The sequence below is a fragment of the Stegastes partitus genome, unplaced genomic scaffold (genome assembly GCF_000690725.1).
Source record: "Stegastes partitus isolate 25-593 unplaced genomic scaffold, Stegastes_partitus-1.0.2 Scaffold382, whole genome shotgun sequence".
Lineage (NCBI taxonomy): Eukaryota > Metazoa > Chordata > Actinopteri > Pomacentridae > Stegastes > Stegastes partitus.
In genome coordinates this window covers 203,703-221,950 of record NW_007578113.1, presented here as the reverse complement: position 1 = coordinate 221,950, position 18,248 = coordinate 203,703, and the positions used below count along the sequence as shown (strand labels likewise).

The window sequence follows — 18,248 nt, the reverse complement described above, 5'->3', positions numbered from 1 at the left end:
AAAACACTCTAGCTGGGATGGTGTATCTGAGTAAAAGCAGAGATGCAATGAGTCAGCTGTCGCCCCCTAGAGGTCAGAACACGGTTCTGGCAGCAGAACACAGAGAACAGTGATGTTCTGGGCTGCTTACAGAACCGGGTAGTCTCCCACTCTGATGTTTTATTGATGCTGAGAGCTCCGGTCTACGCAGCTCTGAAAACTGTGGGGCTTTTAAGAATAAAATATTCCATCAGAATGAAACCCTGCGTGGAGTGTGTGCGACGTACTGATGGCGTGCGATGGTAGGTGTCACAGAGGGACGAGGGTCCTTCCTGCTTCAGTGTCATCGAGCCGTCCACCTCGTCTTGATCGCTCTCGCTCCAGTAGTCTGATGTGAGCACACACATATGAATGTTAGCATTTCAAACGGCTGAGCGGGTCATTTGAAAACCAAACCAGAGGAGCTCACCTTCGTCGGGGCGTGGCACCTTATCGTCTGGTGTGTAGCCAATAGCAGCTAGACCGAGCCGGTTCATCCACCTGTGAGGAAAAGCGAAGGATTAAAAAGCAAGAATAAGGACGGTAATAGAAGACAAGAGGAGGAAGGAAAGACGGGTTATACCGGGTAAACGGTAGGTGATGAATAAAAAAAACTTTCCCTCTGAATAATTGAAGTGGTGTCTCTTAACAGTTGATATCTGTCTAACTGACTCCATCCCCCTGATGAGGAGAGAAAAGCTTTGAGATAATTACAGCGACGGATGCAGAACGAGGGAAATGACAATCCCAGCAAGTCTCAGATGGCGTTCTTTCCCTTCTCTGCATCCACTTCTGTCTGTCTCCGTTGCAGATCCCGGCTTGTCCCTCTGCAGACACCTCATAATAAGGTCGAGGCTAAGAATAGAAACCCCCGTCTTGACGTGAAGGGCTGGAAACTCATCGTACTACTGGAGGAAGCGCCTCCAACAGGAAGCGGCGTCGGCATTATGACACTTTCTTCCCATGAAAAACCAAGATTTTACTGGTCCAACAAGTGTAGCCGAAGCCTGATATTAGCGATTCCTCTGTTTCATTGTTGTTGAAAAGCGATTAACATCATCGGCGAGGCGCTAACTGACACGTTCCTTCATTCTGATGGACAAAGAGGCTGAAATAGTCGCTGACAGCTTCACTTTTACTCCTTTTTGAGTAAAATTTCCCAAAAGCTGCCGTGCCCATCTGTATTAAGCCTTTTTTTTGTAAAATGAAACATTTGTGACCCATTTTACTGAGTCTTCAGTAGTGAAATAGGCTTGAGGATAAAACAGCACAGTCAGGGATTATTGGAAAGTTTGGAAACACAGTTAGTTTTGGTCTTTTAATGGGACTTCACCCTCGCCGGTTTTCAGGTTTAACGGTCGACTAGTCTGACTTAAAAGATGTAGACTGTGGGTATTCTTCCTCCTTTGCCCTCGATCGGTTACTATTTAAAAATCTCCTTCACTGCAGGAAACAACCTCTAAGCAGCAACTCTGAGAATCTCAAAATAAGATTTGGATTGTGCATTTTTATTTTGCAATTGTAAGCACACTGGTCGTCTTCCTGCATGCATATGTGTGTAGAAGTCAACATGTTTTCAGAAGCTATGCATTCACAGCTATTTGTTCTCTTGGTAAGGACTCATGCACAATCATTTTCTTTTCTTAAGCTTCTTGTAGGACACTTGAACTTTGCTNCCATCAGCTCAGCAGACATCACTGGCTTCTGTCTCTCAGTATGTTTTCTCTGAAGCTCACTGCGACACGTGTTTAGTATTTTTTCTGCCTCTTTCAGCAGTAAAGATATTTAGACTGAATCTACACTGGAAAAATAAAAAAAAAACAAAAAAAACAACTAACAAATAATAAAAGATAAAATAGATAAAATACTGTAAAATAAATAAATAAATAAATAAATAAATAAATAAAATAGAGAGAAAAGGAGAAATTATCATTTCATAAAAATGTAATAATTTCCCAAAATTAAAAAAATTAAAATAAACATTATATCTTTTTTATATTCATATTTGAAAAATAACTAAAATATAGAATCATGAAAACAAAAATTTTAAAAAATAGATATTATACACTGATGAAAGGACATTTATTTATTATTTATTAAGAGCTGTGAAGATATTTTTCATTTAACAAACAAATCAATGGAAAATTAAATCACCAATATTTCCTTTCTGTAAATTGCCACCAATTGTATTTAATTTTAGAAAAATAGTTGCAGTGTTGAACTTGACTCTTACAGTTTTATTGAGTAAAACCAAAATATTTGTGAAATTACGATAATTTTGTGAATTTATTTTCACAAACACAATAAATTTTCTTTTAAAAAAAAATAGGAATGTTACAGCTCTTCAGAATTATTGTTATCTTATATTAGACACTTTTAGTCTGTCTTTGTAATATCAATTGTAAAAACTTGAACCGTAAAATAAAAAGGAAAAAATCTGTAAAATTGCAGCTTTCTAGGTGAGGCTTCCTGAACTGATAGCGTGACTCCCCACCATAAAAAGCCACCGATTGGCTGTGGTAGCAGGTCAGGTCCCAGCAGCCGGCGCGGGCCGACCCAGCGTAGCCCCTGTTAGCTGCCCTCCTGGGAACCAGCCGATGCCAAGCCAGTAATTGGCTGATGCTGATTATCTCAAAATGGCATTTAATCACAAGCCGGTTTTGCCATTTCCTTGAATTTAACCTTGAGTGTGGCTCCTGATTACACAGTATGTCAGCCCCGGGAACTGTCCACGGGAGCCTTCAGAGGAGCTTCTCTCGTGTTTTGACCACAGGAACCAACATCTAAATTTAACTTCACTGTGAACGCCTTCAAAAAAGTCACAATGACACCACATTCGCACATGTGAAAACTGTGCAGCAGCATTTTCACACATGAACCTCCAAATGCGGCACGGACGTCGTCAAATATAGCCGGTTAATTACTCTCCCCCAATTATCTCCCCATGTCATTGAGGAGAGGTGTGGATAATTAGAGCTCATCAGATAGCACTCCTGCAAATATCACTACGACGTGCCTCTCACACGAGCACACACGTGACGCTCACACTCACACGGAGTTCTACATTTAACAACAGAGGGCCAAGTTCATGCCTTATTCATGCACAGCGTTGTGTTGGTGGGCTGTTGCTTGTGTAAACTTGATTTACTCGGTTAAAACATTCATGAAGGGACACGTGACGTCCCCAGTCTCCGGCCGCTGTCCACGTTAAGACAACAAAAAAAAAACCCAAAACGCAGAGACTCCCGCGGACGCACAACCACTCACCTGTTCATTTCCTCCAGACAATCTGTGGCGAAGAAGAAGCTCTTGATTTTGGGATGACAGGCTTTGAAGGCACTGCAGTCAGTCAGAGAGAGGAAGACTGATTAGCGCTTTTTTCTTTTTGAGTGTGTGTGTGTGTGTTCTCGTTGTGTGGGTGAACGCAAATGCGCTTAATTAGTAATTTTGGCGACGTATGAGGGACACTCACAATTTCCGTCTGCACTCTATGGCTCGGTCTATTCTGAACTCGGGGAGGCTGATGAAGCCCTCAGCCTTCTCATCCTGCAGGCAGAGACAGATGGAGAGTGGTGGTACATCATCAACACACAGAACAAAATGTCATGCATACTGATATACTTATTTTATTCAAGATAGTAATACTGCGGTCGAGCATATGAACACAACATATGTTGTTTACATTGGCGGGGATGAAGTCCTCTCCCTGCTTAACATGAAAGAAAGGGTGGGACATGAAAACACTACTGTGAAAATACTAAATGTACACGCCTAGTGTAAAATAAAATAGTAAAAAAAGACCTATTAATTTTATGTAAAACTGTGCTAAAACAGTCATATTGAATATGATCTAAAATGAACAGTTTATTGTTGTAATAAGTGTTTAATAACAGTGATTTTTTTTCCAAAGGTAAATGCATTTATTTTAAAACTTAAAATAAGATGTATGAATTGTTTTCCAGATGTTGTAATAAATATTTAAAAAATATATTACAATTGATATGATCTAAAATTAATAGCAGATTCTTGCAAACTCAAATTAAATAGCTACTGCTACAAGATTATTAATGCATTTTTCAGATTTGTATCTATTCATGGCACTTTTCTGCAATATTTAGCCTTTTAATGATAATACTAACAATAAGAAGAAAAAGAAGAAGAAGAAGAAGAAGAAGAAGAAGAAGAAGAAGAAGAAGAAGAAGAAGAAGAAGAAGAATTGTAATAATTTTCTTTACACATTTACAAATAATTTATTAAACATTAAAAAGCAAGACAAAAAAATATGTAAAATTAAGGCTAATAACTGTATTTTAATTATAGAAAATTATTGTAAATCGGGTAAATTTTAAAGCAAATGTGCCACACATTTAATGTTTCAAAAGATAATTTTTTTAAAAATTAAAAAGTAAGAATTGGCTGCGTTCCTTGTTTTTTATATGATAAATTGACATATTTGGATTGTTTTTTTTGTTAAATCATGTACATTACTTTTTGCTATTTTTGCATGTTTTGTTGGTTGAATTATGTATTGACTAATCAAGAAAAATGTTTCCGTTGTATTGTTTCGTAAAACAGAACATCCAATTGCAAGTTGCAGCCCAAGTTCATAAGAGGAAATGATAAATACAGGAATGACAAAGTGATTTCAAAAAAGCAGCAGTGACTCTATCACACATATACAAGTCATTTTTTAAAACTCTTCTCTAAATCTTTATTACTTTTGTACAAATGATCTCAGTACTATATTATCTGACAACAGTATTTGGGAAAAATGTTCCTGAATAGAACAGAAAAGGATGTGTTAAATACTCCATTAATCCTCTATGTTTATGCAGTTGTGTTCTATTTTTTATGTCATAAAATTTAGATATATACAATTAATATTAGTAACATAAATCTTTAATATAAGTATAAATGTTGGGAAAAGAAATTTTTAAAATGACATCAACAGGGTTATTTTGTCAGACAATAGCCAGCTCCTCTAGAGCCATAAAGGACATTATATGACTATTTACATGATACTCTCAATAATGAGCTGACTAACTTATATGTTTCAATTAGTGGAGAGTCCCTTTAATTTTTTACTTTTTTTGTTGTTAAAATTGTGGTTGTGTGAAATAAAACTGCGTAAAGAAGAGGTGCTGATGACACCAGGAGGCTTACATTTTGGTTGGTGTACCAGTAGAGGCAGGACTCTTTGAGGATAAACCAATACTTCCTCCATTTTTGGGTGAAGTAGCCTTTAGCGTCCTTCTTCTTCCACAGCCAGCCCTCACAGTCACCGTGGCCCAAGTCCTTACAGGAGATTCTCCTTCGACTGGCACTAGTGAGGGAACCTGGCGGAGACGACATGAAAGAGTCACGTCAAATTAAAACTAAACAGAATTGAGTCGAATATTAGTGGCTGAATGTACACAGTTCTTAAATAACTCTTGAATCGCTGCAAACTAAAGGATCTGAAGCGTATCTGTAATAATATTCAGAGCACATTACATCAGAGACAGTGACAAATTAGCATCATCCAAAAAAGGTAAACAATTAAATGGAGGAAAGTTTTCGTCTGTTTATCTATTTGCATCACGCACGGTGCATCTGGAAATAAATACGTAAAAGAAGGGCTGATGTCTGGGCTGATGTCCTTTTGATATAATTTTAAACCTCGTCATCCTCTCACAGTGACGCACCGCAGTAAACACGCCACTCCAATCAGAGTTCAGATACCAAGACTGAGACACGACTTCAGGGCGAAACACAAAAGCCTCTCTGGGGCTGCGTACGGTACTGTACTGTGAATATCCTACATAATAAGATAAAGGAGAGAACACAGCAGAGGGCCTACCTTTACTTCTCTTTTTGGTTTTCGTTCTTAGAGAGGTGTAATGGAAAGACTAGAAGGTGGAGAGAAGACAAATGTTAGACAGAGTCAAGCAGAGTTACTCATCAGCTACAGGTCACATGACCTGTGGTGTACCGCAAGGTTCCATTTTAGGCCCAGTTTCATTTTATATTTACATGCTCCCACTTGGTTAAAACATCAAACATCATAATGTCACTTTGCTTTACTTTGTATCCATGACATCTACATTTGGATGACACATTTTCTTCAACTTATTTGAAGTATTTAGTCCCTCAAACCCAACCAGCGGCCTGGACCACTTGCTGATGTGAAGCCTGTTGCCAGAAATCAGGGTTTTTTTAATTGATTCACATGTAAGCGTTAAAGCACAGATTGAACAAGTTTTCCAGTAAAGAAGACAATAATCAAAATACCAGATTAACGTCAAAAAATAAATATAAAAAAATATCTCCTACTCAGTGTAGCTCAGTATGCAGATAATGAGAAAGTCTTTCAGGAAGTCTGAAGTTTTTAGCGTCGAAGCCCTTTTCTTTTCCTCCATCGATTTGAGAGATGATAGCTTTTCAATTGAGGGAATTCCAATTTTCTTGCTTTATTTTTTCCTGTTGAGTGCATTTTATTTTTGTATAGGCCTTCATATAGCGATATCATCCTAAAACAGAGACCGATTAGGCCCTCAAACCTTGTACTTGTTGATTTCACATGATTTGCAATGAGCCTAACTACTGGTTTGAATGTTTTAATATTTATTATTTACTTGCTCTGAAGATGGTTTAACACTCAAAGAATGACGCTACATCATCTAATGTGTCATAAGAACAGGCTACATCCAAGAAACACATTTAACTGAATACCACAGTTACAATTATAGTCAGAACCGATCGTGTCTTAGTGATGGAGCAGTGATACAAATAGGACAATTAACTTATGCATTTCCAGCTTTGCTTCCTGATTTAGGGGCGGCAATAGTGCTGCTTTTAGTCTGGGTTATAGTCTTTGAACTCCTCACATTGGTTCAGGATGGTAGTTTGTATATCGTCAGTAGCTTCACAGTGGAGAATGCAGGTCGAAATATGTCCATAGCTCCATTTAGAAAACCTTGGTTGACTTGAAAAGTTGATAACAAGCTTCATTTGACCGTTGAGCCTGACTTCAGTGCTTAGGATTAGTTAAGCCAGATAACAAAAGCGTATCATGGCTATGCTGAACTTACTACATGTCTTTAGGGCCTGAGGAGATAAAACCAACTGAATCTGTGATTTTTCAACTTGACGTCATCTTTTAATTGCTTTTAAAGATTTTTCTATTGCTTTTATTATTTTAGCTGTACTTATATTTGCATATTGCATTTTGTAGTTTTGTGGGGGGGTTTTCTCCTCTTCTTGTCTTAACTATATCCTAATTTTACGTCAATTTGGCCTTGTTTTATTTTATTTTGCCTTCTGGGTATCCTGCTTTTCCTTAATCTGTCAGTGAACTTTGTAAACTCTTGTTGTTCGCGGTGCTTTATAAAAGCTATTGTTGTTGTTGTTTCTGGGTAGATGATAAGGAATATTCTAGCCTGTTCTGACTCCACGTTAGGCTTTGTATTTATTTATTTATTTCTCATTCCATCAGGCACACAGCAGAGAGGATTACAGGCACCGAGGGATCACGATGTTAAAACCGCGAGAGCCAAGAAGTGACCTACAACCTGCGACGGAGAGCCGAGAACTGAGACGAACACAGATTAAACCACAAAGATGTCAGGATGGTGTGAATTACATCATCTCTGCAACAATTTTGAGTTATTTTTCCAAACACTGACATACATCTGAAAGATTTTTAATATTTAATTTAGGATCTTAAATATTAATCAAAGAGGAACTTGTGATGAGATCGATCCAGTTGATTGTAGTTTCTCTTTTTAGCCGAGCTAACACCTCACATGTTAATTTAATGCTAACATGTAGCATAACAAAAAGACTTCTGTAATATCTGCTACACATCAATATTGAAAGTTAGCTATAGATTAGCTACTATAATATACAATCTGGCTTAAACTTTGGCAATGTTGCTGTAAATGTGCAGAAAAAAAATCATGCATAAATTAGGTTTTGTGGCAAACTTGCAGCGGACTTCTGGCTAACTTTGCAAACAGGCCAATCCCTTAACCTTTTCCACTTTGTCCTCCACAGGGAAACATTGGGTCTGGAGCTTTGCCACAGATTTAATGTGTGTATGAAAATATGACCTTCCTGCAAATTTGCAGCAACATTGCCAAACTGTAACCGCAACAAACCATGAAAAACAATCTTTGGCAAAGTTGCTGCAGAAGGTTACCAGAAGTTTTGCACGACAGCCAAACTGTGGTGCCAAACCAGCAGTAAACATGATCTACTGGAGTCGGAATTAGTGCCAGAATGTGGATGTTCAGCTTTTATCAGATCACAAATTTTAGAGAAAAAAAATTTTTTCCTTTCAAAAGTTTAATGATAGAAGTTTCGAATCTGATTTTGTGTTCTGTTTACAAATGCATCCAACTCAGAGTGAACCTGGGCGTTAGCATTAATACCAGCATAACTAAATGAGCCTTGCAGCTATTTATCGAGGTAACAAAGCTAAATAAGTGTGTGTTTACAGTCAACCGAGCTGACTCAGTGTACGCTACAACTCTTGGTGTGTTAGAGAAAAGGCGAGGGCGAATGACTAAGGCAGCTTCCTGTGTCACAGTAACCTAAATCCGGAAACCAATTTACCTCATTCCACTGTTATCTTTCATTTAATTATTAGAGTGCTGTATGGATTTAATCTCAGGCATCTCTCCTGTTCCTGTCTGCCTTTATGTTCAGCTATTATTTGGACACAATCGACCTCCGTGTAACGGCGGATGCGGTTGCTAGGAGATTGTTTACGCCACCGGAGCCTTCGTTTGCTTCATTAAAATGGGGTTTGAGGCAGAATCATTTGAGAGATAGCATTATTTAAAAGTGCTACCAAGTGCGCATTGATTTATAAAACACCTCGTACACAGCCAGTCTTGTACATCACTACATCTCTCCCTTACCTTCCTCATGGAGGCTGCTCCTGAGCTTCCTGAGCCCGAGTACCTGCAGAAGGACAGACGGGATTAAATGTGACCACAAACAGCTCTTACAACTCCTTCCATCAATCACAGTCGTGTGTTCGAGTCACCACAAACACAGACTCACCTGTCTGTTGTGTCTGCTCGCAGCGTGTCTGCACCTCGCTGAAGGACACAGAACAGAAGAAGGAACACAATTAAATAAATAAGATCTACAAACCCTCCTGTATGCCTTAGTAGGCAACTATCACGCCACTGCTTTGTACAATATGTGTGTATCTGGGTTGTGTTGACATTGTGTCACCGTATGTACAGAAAAAAATAGAAATTTTGAAACTCAAATCTCTACTTTGACATATTTTTGTAAAATGAAACCCTTCAGTTGAGCCAAGATATAATAAATAGGAGCTGGTTGAACTTTTACACAAATATTTGACACTGTTTGCAATCATAATTTACCTGTAACTAACATTTATATACAGCAATATTACATGAGGATTTAATGCCTAGTACTCTTTCCCATGCACTGACTTTCAAAGCTTTTCTACTTTTAATAATAATAAAGATATAATATGCTTTTCTTGATACCCAGATCAGATTTAAATGACAAACTGCACAACTGAACAATCAAAAAACAGCATCGCATAACATGAAAATGACTTAAAACAGCAGTGAAAGTGTGATGCGTGCTAGTTAGCAGGACAGAACGGCCTGCCCATGTATTTACTGTCTCACGCTGCGTCCTCCTGACTCGTGCTGTTACAGGTGTTTTATTAATTCCATCAGCAGCAGACTATTTTTGGCTTGATTGTGTGATAACTGTAATCGAGTCCGCTCTGGTGCTACAAGAATTGTTCCCCGTCACCTCAGATTTAATCAATTGTGAGCCACTAATATAATCCTCTTAGTAAAGTCCGCTGAATTTGGTTGTGGTGTTTCGAAAAGCACTTTTTCTCTAACTGTGGACACAAAAAAGCTTGTTTTTAGAATTGGGGGTGTGACGAGAGGGGCTCAGTCAGCCAATCCCAGAGGGTCATTATCTCACATTTCATGAAATTTTGCAGCACCTTTGCTGCTACTACTACATGCGTTATATATTTTTTGTGCGTGTTTTCGGCCACGCTGGCAAAGTATGCAAACGCTAGAGAGCTCCCTGACCGGCAAGTTAACATTTTATTCGTTAAAACGCTGGTGTTTTTGCACGGATGGAGAAAGAATCACACGGAGATAATGAGAAAGAAAACAAGCAGGTCATTAAGGTTTGCATATGCTTGTTAGTGCAGGATAGTATACTTCATGTGCCGCCGAATAGATATGAGTCACCGCCATGAGAAACACGCAGCTCAGAGGGCTGGAGTTGGTGCGAGCTGCCGTGTGTGTGTGTGTGTGTGTGTGTGTTTGCGTGTTTTAAGCACAGCACTGTCAGTCGCGCTTGTAATTGGTCTAGCTGATGCTGAGTCATACACCTACTCACAGGGATTCGGTGTGTGTGTGTGTGTGTGTGTGTGTGTGTGTGTGTGCGTGTGTGCGCGTGCCAGCGTGTGTGTTTGTTCAGAATAAACTCCTATTTAGACTCAGGCGTGTCTGAGGAGATGGGGATATTAGGATGAGTTAGGATGAGTCGTGAGATGGCTACCCTGCATACAAATGCTCCCCCTGTGTGCCAGTGTGTGTTTGCGTAGGCCTCTGTGTGTGTGTGTGTGTGTGTGCGTGTGTGTGTGTGTGTGAACGCATGTATGTGTGTGTCCTGGGAGGAAATATAAAAGCTACAAAGGGGCGTGTCTCAGTGTCACCGTCCTTCTCCTCATCGGCGATGCTGGCAGCCATGCAATAACACTTATCATTCTCGCTCTCCTTTGTCTCCTCTACCTGACCACACACACACACACACACACACCCTAACACACACACACACACGGCCGACGATGTGTGTGAATCTGTGAACACCGCGACCTACAACCACAAACTGTTTCTTTCAAGGAGGATCTAATATCGGCTCTGAACACGGCTTTGAAAGGCAAAAGCTATGAAACAAAAAAAGTGAAATCCGTGACTGGGAAAAAGCAAAAAACATTCCAGAGTAATTATTCGTACTAGTTTACTGCTTTGATCAAGTTATATGACAATGGTCAGGGTTTGTCACAGATCCATCACATTCACTGATCAATTCAATAGTTTTAAGTGCTTGTGTGTGGACTGGATTATAACCAGAGGAAGAAGGCTCTCCCTGAAACATCCAGTATTATCTGTAAAAGTCAAAGAATGCAGACTTTTAGTTGCCTTTAAAATAAAAGGACAGTCAGTGTTTCTTATTGTCAACAAGTACCATGCAAAAGACAATGACTCAATCCATATTTCTATCTTATAGTGCTTTCTGTTTTCCTTACGTCGCTGAAGCAAATGTATTCATACATCTGTTTTTCGTAGATATATATATTTGGAACTATTTTACAGTGGTAAAAGGTAAAGCATTGCTGCCTTTCAACATGAATCTACTGGTCAACTGTGGCTTTTTCGTTTGAAGTTTGCATGTTGTGTGGATTTTTTTCCAGGAGCTTATTTCCACACTCCAAAGCCATACATGTTTGGTTCATACTGCAGGTGATTCTCAATTTGCTGAAAGTTCCAAACAAATTGCAGTTCCTCAAATGGCCACTTGAGGCTGGCTCCAAAATGAAGTCAGTCCCCATTGACCTCCATGTTAAAATGTCCAGTTTCACAACAGAAATAAACATGTTTGGAGCCTGGTATAAAAACAGTTTTGGTCTGTAGAGCTTCTTTCCCTGTTCATGATAACTGTACAGGGGGTGACATTTAACAGAACTCCCCTGTTTAGATTACATTAAGGCTTCAAGTTATATATAATTAAAGGTGTGTTGGGTGGATCTTGTCACAGGATAGTCCATGATCCAGAGATGTTTGCATGGAGTTGTTGTGGTAGCACTGTGATAGACTGGTAGCCTAGTTCCAGGCATGTCATACCTCTTGCCCAGGATCCAGGATACAGGACCAATGTTTGTAGTGACATAGATAGAAGGAAAACACTACAGAAGATTGTTGTTGGATTATTTTCCAATATAGTCTCCTTTAACTTTAAATGGTAACTGGTCTGCACTTATACCTTCTTTCTACCTTCGTGATACCCAACGTGCTTCACAGTGTTTTCTCATTCACCCATTCACACACACATTCATACACCAATGGTCACAGAGCTGCCATGCAAGGTGTTGCCTGCCATTGGGAGCAACTTGCAGGTTCAGTGTCTTGCCCAAGGATACTTCAACTGTGAAGGGGGTGGGGGATTGAACTACCTTGCGATTAGAGGACAACCGCTCTACCGCCTGAGCCACAACCGCCCTTTGTACTTTGTTTACTGATGTTCAACCTTCACTGTCCCTTCGCTGAAGAAGGTCACATCTCCAGCCTCTAAATACTCCCCCAAGAGCAGGCATGACTTCATCATCACTCTAAAAAAGGTGCAAGTTGGGTTTTAGTTTGGGAAACAGATAGAAGTCAGACGGTGCAGGTCGGCTGAGTAAGGTTCACGGGGGAACAGTTAAAAGCCGCATTTGGCTGATTCTGCCACCTGTGCTTTGTGGACGGACACATTGTCCTGGAGCAACACCAGCCAGCCCCAAGCTCTTCTCTCCTTTATTCTTTGATTGCTTGATTGACTGAAGTTGTTGTGGACAGCGATATAAGGCTTTATAGTAGACCCGTTATGTCCCAAAATGGCCTCTTGTTTCCTCTTGAGGCTGAAATCTTTTTGAAGTACCCTCATACGTATTATACAGCAGTTTGCATTTGTTCGTTTGTAGTCATTTTTGGACACCAGTGGTGGTCTGTGCCACAGGGGAAGCTTTTTTCTGTTATCAATTCATGGCCTTTCCATGATTTGTTAACAACAATAAAAATAAAGACTACCATTCATAGAATTTGCTTATAAAGGGTAACATTTAAAGACTGTTTACATACAGGCAAAGGTTCAGGTGGCTGGTCGAGGCGCAGGGTGGAGGACAGCATGGAGGGGCTGATGGGAAAGCTGGGGCTGCTGGGATTGCGGCTCTTGCGCCGAGAGCGTCTGGTGGAATCCCTCCGGCTTTCTCTGCCCGGACCCTCGGGCTCCTCCTCGATCACCAGGATCTTGTCGTCACTAAGGTAACGCAGCAGGGAGTTGTCTGAATCTGTGATAAAAAGAGACGGAGGGGGAGGACATCAGAGGATGGACAGGCTCGATAGAAGGGATGACAGAGAGGGCAGAGCCACAGAGGGGGGAGGAGATAGCGCCACGGAGTCAAGGGAGAACCCCGGAGTTGAAACAGATGACGCTGAATAGACCCTCACAGATAAAAAGCCAACAGAAAGGGATAAAAGTGCCTCGTGGCTGTAGTATCAGATATGGATCCGCTGCCGGGGACATACAGCTAATCTGTTTGCAGTGATTATGTTGATTCCACTGCTGCTAAATCTTGTCGGTCACAGGAAGTTTTATTCTGCTACAGCTCCAGATAGATAAAACTTCTCACCTAATTTGTTTATTATCCATACACTTAAATGTGAAAAACTAAAATGTGACAGAGGAGAACGAGAAAGGAGACGGCAGAGAAAGGCAGACCCCCCCAACATTAGTATTGTGCTTTAATGTTATTCATAGACTTTTCTGACGGTAGAGTGGAGCATCCTCGGTTGAATACAGATCGAGTCTCGCCGCAAAACGGTGAAGCAGGTCAGAATTGGTCACATAGAAAATACCGTCATTTCCAGAGCGGCTGTATAAATGCAATTTCCTTGCATTTATGTTTATTTGTCGCTCTGTCAGATACATACCTGGCAGATATGTATCCTCACACAAGCACACCACCATGGAGAACCAGAAGATGAGCTGAAATGCGTTGAGCTGGGTATGGAGCAAAAGCACGGCGCCGGTCCGACCCGATGGCGTTGTGTGTTGTGTGTGTGTCGGGGGGAGTTGGTGGGGGTGTTGTGTGTCGTTGCATGTACATGTGGTTGTGTGTGTGTACCTCGGCTCCCTCTCTTGCCCATGCTGGGTTCCTTGGCCTCGGCCATCCAGTTATATTCGGGAGGCATGGAAACGGGTCTGAGGTCACCTGGAAGCACCAATCAGCAATCAGAGAGTCGGCCATGGGGGGGAGGGACGGAGGGGGTTGGGGGGAGAGTCGCGGGAAGAGGGGAGGAGGCGGTGACTGAGAGACGGCGTGGGACACAGCTAGAGGGGTGGACACGTGAGAGGAAGTGTGTGCAGGTAAGAGGGAGGACTCTCGAGGGACCGCTATGACCTGCAGGGCGAGCGTCAAGAGTGACCCGATAATTAAGACTGAATCATCATTTAATTATTCCATCTTGTGTCATGCTCACGACTGACATCTCTCTACGTATTAACCGTATAGTGCTCTGTCAGACAGTTTATCTGAGTAATGTGCTCACATTTATTTCCATGTTTGTCTCAGAAATTTCACAAAACAAGTTGCGTGCATGTAACACAACTTCTGCTACTAGTCTCACAATGCAGTAGACTGAATTTAATCAATACAAAAATGACTCAACAGCTGCAGACGATGACAAAAAAAGATGCTAATTAGTTTAGCTAGTAGGTGAACTATTGTGTCAAATATATATGAAGTTGTGAACAAATCTGTGTTTTTGTATGAGTTGCATCTTGGTTTTCCCTACATGTAACGTGTGGATACCTTGAATTTCCACAAGGGGATGAATAAAGTCTCCGTCTATCTAAAGGAGATTACTTTGACACATCATCCTTAGTAATGCCAGCAATGTGGTTCTATGAATAGCGGTGCCACTGTCATACATATTACCAAAATTAATCGTGGAGCAACCACTGAATGGCATTTTTGTACAGACGTTCGTGGTTCCCAAAGGATGCCTGATAATACAGAAAAATCACATCTAATAATTCCGTAAGGACGAATCCTATGTTGTCCTGATTTTGCCTTTAGCGCTCTGAGAAAAGATTAATCAGAGGTGAAAGATTCAAAGTTAGGTTTAAAAGAAAAAATATCAGTGCAGCAATAAAAAAAGTACTGCATTACAAGTAAAAACCCAGAACGCTTAAGAAAAAGTACATAAGTATCAATAGAAAAATGTAGTTAAAGTGTTAAAGTAAAAGCAGTGGAGTGGTTCCTCTGATGGATGTATTGTTATATATGACATCATTAGATCAATAATAGTGAAGCATCAGTGTGTCAGCAGCATGTTACTGTAGCAGCCGCTGCAGGAGAAGGCAGTTTGAACTACTTTAAATACAGTTTTATATTCAGGGACAGCAGACAAATCTACGCATCTCCAAACATGAAGTTCTGATCCACAAATCTGTTTTGTTTTTTTCTCTCAGCAAAAAAGAACGAAAAAAAAAAGAAAGACAATCTAAAAGTTTTTCATGAGATATTAGATTTTTTTTCTTTAGAATCTATTGAAATGAAACCATGTGAAAAGCTTGAAGAGAAAAATCCCTATTTGGTAAAAGTATTAACAACTCAAAGGCGTCTGAAATGCAAACTGCACGCTGCTTTTTGTAAGAAACCAAAAAACTAACATTTAACAATGTGTTCTTTTATTGTTGTTGTTTTTTTAAAACTCATTACATCATCCATTGTATAAAACCTTCATCTAAAAAGTAACTAAAGCTGTCAGATAAATGTATTGCAGTAGAAAGTTGCACAAATTGGAAATACTCAAATGAAATGTACCTCGGAACAAATGCAATACTTGAGTAAATGCATTTATTTACTGTCCACCGCTGAAGCTATCTGCTGGCTGGACCTCAGTGGCAAAGTACTTCTGTGCTGTTACTTGGTATTAGACAAACTTATATCATGCTCATGACCATATTTACTACATATTTCATTTGAGTGTCTAAATTATGTGTTTAAATGTACTTATAATTCGATCCTTTAAAAAACCCACAATGGCACAAAATTTCTCCTTTTAATTATCAGATGTTTCTAGATCTAACATTCTGGTCATAGTTGACAGAAATCTCTTGCTGGGCAACAAAACTGCTCATTAAGACCTGTGGGTAATTACGTTTGCATGTATATTCATGAAGGGAGTAATGTCACCTTCTGAAACGAGGTTGGTTAGCTTTATTTAGCCCCCGTGTTCTCGGGTTGTCTAACCAGAGAGGTTATGAAACAGCAGCCCTCCATGACACTCGTCTTGCACGTCAAGCGGCGGCCCCTTGATGGACTCACACGGAGATACATAACAGGATGCTCTGGACGCTGTCGGGGACAAAAACGGTGGACACAGGTGCTGGGGCAGACAGGGAGCTGGAGACAGTGTGTTTGGACTGACCGTTTGGCATGTGGTTTGGTGTGTTTCTGGTGTGTATGCCAGATAAAGACACGAGGAAGCAGAGCCATGGAGCGAGTGGTGAACAAACACATAAGGAGGAAGAAGAACGGTGAAAAGAAAAGGTGAGAGAACATGCTGTTCTGGTAAACAAACAGGAGGCCGGAGCCGCTCCAGCTCCACGTTTAGAACCGCCGCCAGTCTCACCATGGGTGGGGGTCTTGTCCCGCCGGCGAACCCCCGTGTTGCGGCTCCTGTCGTAGTCCGGCCCCGGCGGTCCTTCCCCTTCCAGCAGGGAGAAGTACTGACCGCTGTCCTGGTCCAGGTAGTAGCTGACTGCCTCTGAACCTTTGGAGCCGGACTGGGAGCTGTAGCGGCTGATGTCGTCGCATGACATCAGGCCCATCTCCTCCCTGGGGAGAGCATCATCACCATCATCATCATCATCATCATCATCATCGTTACCATCAGCGTAACGATCATCATGAAACATCTGTGGGCCTGACCTGGTGCTGTAGAGTCCAGACACCGGGGAGAGGATGTAGACGTCCTGCATGCTGGGGGCGTCCATCTTGGACATGCCCAAAGTGCCACCGGGTGTTGGGGAGGTGCTGGTGGGGCTGGTGGGGACCGGCTGAAGTGGGGAAAAAAAGCACAGAGGAAGAAGACTTTTTCAGCACCTTTCTCGTTGAGGATGGCGAGGGATCTCGGTGCACAACCTGCAGAAACTCGAGCATCAGATCTCCGAAAACAAACAAGCACACAGTTTACGGCGCTACAAGGGAATGGAGCCTTTTGCTTGTGATACCTTCCTTGTACCGCAGCCGGCATTCGTTTAAACACTGAATCACAAACAAGAGAGTTATTTCCACAGCGCTGCCATGTTGTGTGTTTTTTTTTTTTGTTTCTTAAACACCTGTCTGACTGTGCAGCTTCTATACCTCACATTCAATCGCTTCACCATTCTGTCATTTTGTCTCAAGCCTCTTCACTCACGCAGGGCTCTCCATGTCTGTTCCCATGACAACCCCATCCTCTCCCATGCCCTCCCTCCCTCCCTCCCTCCATCCGAGGAGAAGGAGAGGACGGAGGAAAGCTAGCGTGGCCTCCTACCTCTGTTTGACTCAAGGACGCGTAGATCTATTTGTCATCGGGTCCACGGCGAGGACAGGATGCCTCGCTTCTGATGTCACAGCAGCTCAGTCCAAAAAATTTCAAATGACTTATGTTTGTTCTCAGACGGAGCAGCTGGAGTGACAAATACTCGTGCCGGCAATTTCTTTCCCCCCTCCTCCCCCGAGGAAGGGGTTTCCAGATTTTGAAAAATTGAGTGCTTTACTGTACGTCTGAGCTCCATTTTAGAGCGAAGACGCGAGTGTGGACAGAATGGATAAACAGAGCGCGGGCAGCGTTCTCATTACGGAGGCCCAGTGTTTCATCATTTCATCAGCCGGCGCATTAATCAAATTCATTTTTATATTCCAAACTTTCCATCCTCTCCCCTCAGCTACCTTCTATCCCCGGGCCCCTGCCTCTATCGTCTTCGCTTCATGAAGGCAGCTTACAGTAAGACGGCTCCACAATAAATAATGAAGACGGGGTGGAGGGAGAGAAATAGGACAAAGAGAGAGAGAGAGAGAGGGAGAGAGGGAGAGCAGAGAAGGAGTGTGCAAGCGAGGCAGGGGAGCTGTGCAGTGTGGTGACTGGAGCTGAGAGTGAAAACAGTAATTTAGTGATTACAGCCCACTGCTCCCCGCATGGAAAAAAAGCGGGTGAGGAGGAGGGGTGGGGGGGTAGAAGTAGGAGATAGATGGGTCTACCACAGCGGGTGAAAATTCAAGTCTGTTAAAACACCACTTAAACCGCGTGACCCCTGCTGTGCCCACTCCAAAGTGCCGAGACTTCCACTGGTCAAACCGTCCCCACACCAATATTCCCATTACACGTGCATGTGGAGGCTCACGTTGCTTCGACATAATA

General features: G+C 41.5%; 1 protein-coding gene across 1 annotated transcript in view; it reads right to left on the bottom strand.

The window, feature by feature from the left end:
- The window catches only part of LOC103359564 (connector enhancer of kinase suppressor of ras 2), a 70,237-nt gene that overhangs the window by 5,397 nt on the left and 46,592 nt on the right, over nucleotides 1–18,248 (bottom strand). The window contains exons 10-21 of the mRNA XM_008284961.1: nucleotides 16,775–16,902; nucleotides 16,476–16,681; nucleotides 13,961–14,047; nucleotides 12,915–13,123; nucleotides 9,067–9,104; nucleotides 8,922–8,964; nucleotides 5,858–5,906; nucleotides 5,182–5,354; nucleotides 3,491–3,564; nucleotides 3,286–3,357; nucleotides 449–519; nucleotides 267–367 (exon numbers count right to left, since the gene is read on the bottom strand). Coding sequence (XP_008283183.1) covers nucleotides 267–367; nucleotides 449–519; nucleotides 3,286–3,357; nucleotides 3,491–3,564; nucleotides 5,182–5,354; nucleotides 5,858–5,906; nucleotides 8,922–8,964; nucleotides 9,067–9,104; nucleotides 12,915–13,123; nucleotides 13,961–14,047; nucleotides 16,476–16,681; nucleotides 16,775–16,902 — 1,251 coding nt within the window. The remainder of the gene's footprint in view (nucleotides 1–266; nucleotides 368–448; nucleotides 520–3,285; nucleotides 3,358–3,490; nucleotides 3,565–5,181; nucleotides 5,355–5,857; nucleotides 5,907–8,921; nucleotides 8,965–9,066; nucleotides 9,105–12,914; nucleotides 13,124–13,960; nucleotides 14,048–16,475; nucleotides 16,682–16,774; nucleotides 16,903–18,248) is intronic.